This window comes from Montipora capricornis, chromosome 9 (genome assembly GCF_036669925.1).
Source record: "Montipora capricornis isolate CH-2021 chromosome 9, ASM3666992v2, whole genome shotgun sequence".
Classification (NCBI taxonomy): Eukaryota; Metazoa; Cnidaria; class Anthozoa; order Scleractinia; family Acroporidae; genus Montipora; species Montipora capricornis.
Window position 1 is genome coordinate 11,501,183 of NC_090891.1, and position 5,000 is coordinate 11,506,182.

Consider the following 5,000-nt stretch of genomic DNA (forward strand, 5'->3'; position numbering starts at 1 on the left):
GAAAACAAATGAAGAAATATCACTCGGTCAGCGCGTGCTGAATGATGTGAATAATTATATGGAGTGTTGTAAAACTAGCAACCGCAGCGTTTACAGCAGTGAAATCCAAAACAAACTGGTAAAGAATAACGTTCCAATGTTTTCCCGAAAGTGTCCCGTCGCTTGCAAGCAGCCGCAGCGTAACGCAAGATCTTGGTTTATATTCTTTCAAAAAATTCAGCGTTATTCCACACGAATCACTGACTCCTGAAAATGAAAATATGTTTTCCAGTAATTAGCAGCTTACGCGGACAATGAGTGTTCAATGTTCATTGCCACGAAGTTCGGCGCGAAATTCCCAAGTTCGTTTCGAAGTTCGACATTTGATTGACAGTTTAATTTCGTAATGAAATTCCTAAGTTCGAGGCGAACTTATGAAATTCACAACGAACTTCGCAAATCGCCTGTCAAAAGTTTTGTGAAATGCACTGTAACTGTTTGTGCATCTCACGGATACGCCCTTATAGGCGTCTTGTTTTAATTGGTAGTTGGTAACTCAACCATATTGTCGGTGCCAGTCCCTTACCCGTTTGAATTCTCCCTTGCGGCGTGTTGTACACACCACGGTTTGTGAGTTTTACAACGGATCCTGTTTTTCTGGAGATCCTTTGTGCGTCACTTGCTGACCACGTTTTGAACTGTGAGGCTGAAATATCGAGTATCATGCGCGTTATATTTGGAGCCGGTAAGTTCAAACAACTGTAGTTGCAACTGGGCTTGCATTCAAATGCCAACTGTCATACCACTTTCGATCGAGGTTTACGTTTTCTACCAACAAACTGATCCTTGTCAATAACATTTTGCCTTTTGATCTAATAGCTGCATTTGTGGTTCTTAATGTCAATAATATTTAATTTGTCACTGATCTTTCCTATTGGTAATCATGTGTTTTTTTCGAGGGATCGAGTTCCTTCAATGGCCTAATCATTATTCAGCTTAGAAATTAACTGCGAAGTCAAACGATGCTTTAGAGGCGATCGACGACTTCATAGTTGCTATGTTGTTCTTTTTTAGTCGTTTCTTTCCGTAGCGCTTGAAAAATGTTTCCTAACGTGCACTAATTTTGTCAATTGAGAGCAAAATTTCTACAGCGTGACTGAAGATGAAATTGACAACTACAAACAAATTTCGTCTGGCCTTCGATAGAAAGCGAATTGCAAGTTTGCCTTCGGGTCCAAAAAACGTGCTATAATGTTGAAAATTCACCAAAAAAACTGAGCGGTTTTTCTCTTTTCGTCGATTGGATTTTATTGTATGAACATGCAACGATTGTTCAAAGATTAGGTGTGTTCTAGATTCATTAGCGTTTTACAGTAATTGACAGCTTGTGCTTGCGTGACTGAATTTCGAGCAACTGCATTTGTCGCAGCCATTAAAGCAACAAGACGCTTCTTTGAGCGTTTTCTCGGAATATCCATGGCACAGAAGTAGGGCGATACATTTTGGAAGAGGTAGTTTTAATTTGAGTGATATTTTAATTTGCCAAGTACGGAACAAAACAAGTAAATGTTTCTGCAGCCAGTTGAAGTCTGAATGGTTCATTCGTAACGGATAATGCACCGGTGAACATCTCTTGGTGTTTACAAATAAATTCAACGGATGACCTGTAGCTATAGGGATAGTCTGTTTTGGAACAGGTTTCTGGATTGGAAATAACGTGGATCTACCGGATGCCGCGGTTTGTCTATTTATTTTGCGGGATCTCGTATGTAGCGTGACATAAGGTAAACTGGTTTCAAGTGAAAGCAGTGAGGCTAGGGCTGGTGAAACACGAGTGTAGCGACACAGAAAACTTGTGAAAAACCATTCTTGAAATTTATGTGGTTAAGTGAAAACCGGTATTATGAATGATGCAGCTGCAAAGGTTAGAAATTATTAAAAAGCTCTTGGGAGCTAACATGAAGATCGTGAAACTATCAATTAATAAGAGAATAAAAATTACATCGGCGGATCATGCTCCAACAAAGAACTAAGAAATTTCGGCCATTTCCAACATACCGCTGCTGGAAGTTCTGTACTGGCGATTTAATCATGTTGTCAACAGGAAAGCTCAGAGGGATCATGCGTATTTTGTTCACCCCTCGACCGACATATCGACCGATACTCGACCGACATGTCGGTCGACATATCGACCGATATTCGACCGATATGTCGGCCGACGTATCGACCGACACTCGGCCGATATGTCGACCGAGATGTGTCGGTCGACGTATCGACCGACATATCGGTAGCCTATCGGTCGATATGTCGACCGATATGTCGGTCGAGGGGTGAACAAAATACACATGATCCCTCTGAGCTTTCCTGTTGACAACATGATGAAATCGCCAGTACAGAACTTCCAGCAGCGGTATGTTACTGGAGGTTACTGCAAAGAGCTAAGAAATTTCGGCCATTTCCAACATACCGCTGCTGGAAGTTCTGTACTGGCGATTTCACCATGTTGTCAACAGGAAAGCTCAGAGGGATCATGTGTATTTTGTTCACTCCTCGACCGACATATCGGTCGACATATCGACCGATACTCGACCGACATGTCGGTCGACATATCGACCGATATGTCGGCCGACGTATAGACCGACACTCGGCCGATATGTCGACCGAGATGTGTCGGTCGACGTATCGACCGACATATCGGTAGCCTATCGGTCGCTATGCTGACCGATCCATCGGTCGAGTATCAGTCGATATGTCGACCGATAGCCTACCGACGTTCCGCCGATACTTCACTGCTGCTTGCGTTTTGGTGACTGTAGCTTGCGTCGCAGACGTAATTTAACCAAGGTTAGAAACTTCTGCCGAGCAGCGCAGAGATCCCTGATCTACTCCCCGCTTCTCAGAGGCTTCTTTACATTCCGTTGTAGTCAAAAACGCAAAAACGCAAAAACGAAAAGGGGTTAAACCGTGGAGGTCTACACCTGAATTTTGCAGGTAACAAGCGTATTTTTAAGAATTTTTGTCATGGTCTAGCTCATTGAACTTTTACTATGCCTTCCATTAATGCCGTGCCGTTGGAAGGCAACAGTCAGGAGTCATCGAGAAGTCCGACTCAAAATCCTATTGATCGTTCTCGAGTATTGCCCTCCAAACGCGGTTTTAAGCTGGCCTCGCTGAATATAAATAAATTGACCACTCATCTTGATGAACTCAAGATCTTTCTCGTAAGTAACGATATAGATGTTCTCGCAATTAACGAGACTAAACTAAATGAATACATCACCGATAATGAGGTCAGTATCTCTGGTTATGATATAGTTAGACGTGATAGAACTACATATGGAGGTGGGGGCGTTTGCTTTTATGGAAAAAGGCAATTAACTTTTCGGTGCGCAACGATCTTTGCATGGACAGTCTTGAGAACCTTTGTATTGAAATACGCAAACCTCGTTCTAAATCATTTATTGTTGCTACGTGGTATAGACCACCTAATTCACTTGTTAGTATATTTTCACCTTTTGAAGAGTTGATTGGGAAATTGGATTCCCTTAATACTGAATTCTACCTTTTAGGGGATCTAAATTGCAATATGGCCGCATCCCAGTTTGACAGCGATACACGCAAATTATTAACTATCACGGATGTTTATGGTCTTCAACAACTCATAACAGAACCAACAAGAATAACCGAAACTTCTGCAACATTGATTGATTTAATTTTTACTAACTGTCCTGACAAGGTGTTATGCTCAGGTGTGCGTCATATTGGCATTAGCGATCACAGCATGGTCTATGTCTATCGAAAATTAGCCATTAATGGACAGAGTAAGGGTCACACTAATATAACCTATAGGAATTTTCGAAGTTTTGACCGTGATAAATTTCGTTGCGATGTTGCATCTCAAGATTGGGATCACATAAACAATTCTTCCAATCCAAATGATATGTGGAATGAATGGAAGGAATCCTTTTTGGCTATTGTTAACAAGCACGCTCCATTGAGAACCACTCGTGTTCGCGCGCGGGGTTCCCCATGGATTACTTCTGAGCTTAAAAAACATATGCACTATCGAGATATTTTGAAACTCAGAGCAATTAGATCAAAAAATCCCAATGATTGGGTTCACTTTAAAAGACAGCGGAACAAAGTCAATAGTGCGACTAGGCTAGCGAAGCAAGTTTATTATCAAAATATGCTAAACGAGCATAAGGGTGATTCCCGCAAAACCTGGCAGATCATCAATGAGCTGTCTTCCCGAAATTTCGTGGAAACGTCTGTGAAACAACTGAAAAGTGAACCAAAAATCAATCGAACTCAATCGAGCCCAATGTTGATTTTCCACGTGATTTTTATTCATGATTATTTTTTACATTGTGGCTGAAAAGCCCCTATGGGGGAGTTTCAATAAATGTATGTATGTATGTATGTATGTATGTATGTAATCGAGCTGGAATTTTCGGTGAGTTCGATTAAGTGAACTCGTGCGTTAGAATACGGAACTCACTTTAACCAATCGAACTCAATCGACGCGATTACTTCGATTTTGACTGGCAGAAAGACAAAACACATCTAGTTTCAATTGAATCGGAAAGATTTCCCTCTAGTATATATTTGAAGCAGTTTGACAACAAAAATCTTTAAATTAACCCGGAATTAAATAAAATCTTTAAGTAAAATTTTGGGTCTGGCAGTATGTCACTTGTGTGTCTTGCTTGCTTAACAACGACTGAATTTGCGGCACCTGATCCGAACTTAAAGCCTTCAGAAATTTTTGAGGATGAAATGCTTATAGCCTATATATCTTACACTGACAGTCTAAGCTTTCGACTTATATTAGAAGACAGTCGACCGATAAACCACCGACAGTCGACCGATATTCCGCCGACAATAAATGGTCAACTCATCGGCCGAGTGTCGGTCGACATATCGACCGATACTCGACCGACATGTCCGTCGACATATCGACCAATACTCGACCGATATGTCGGTCGACATATCGACCGATACGTCGACCGACACATCTC

General features: G+C 41.5%; 1 protein-coding gene across 4 annotated transcripts in view; it reads left to right on the forward strand.

Moving 5' to 3' along the window:
• Nucleotides 1-577: 577 nt before the first annotated feature.
• LOC138015034 (tolloid-like protein 1) overlaps nt 578-5,000 on the forward strand; it is a 46,835-nt gene continuing 42,412 nt past the window's right edge. For all 4 annotated transcript variants that reach the window (XM_068861930.1, XM_068861931.1, XM_068861932.1 and 1 more), the window contains exon 1: nt 578-724. In XM_068861930.1, coding sequence (XP_068718031.1) covers nt 703-724 — 22 coding nt within the window. In that variant the 5' untranslated portion in view covers nt 578-702. The remainder of the gene's footprint in view (nt 725-5,000) is intronic.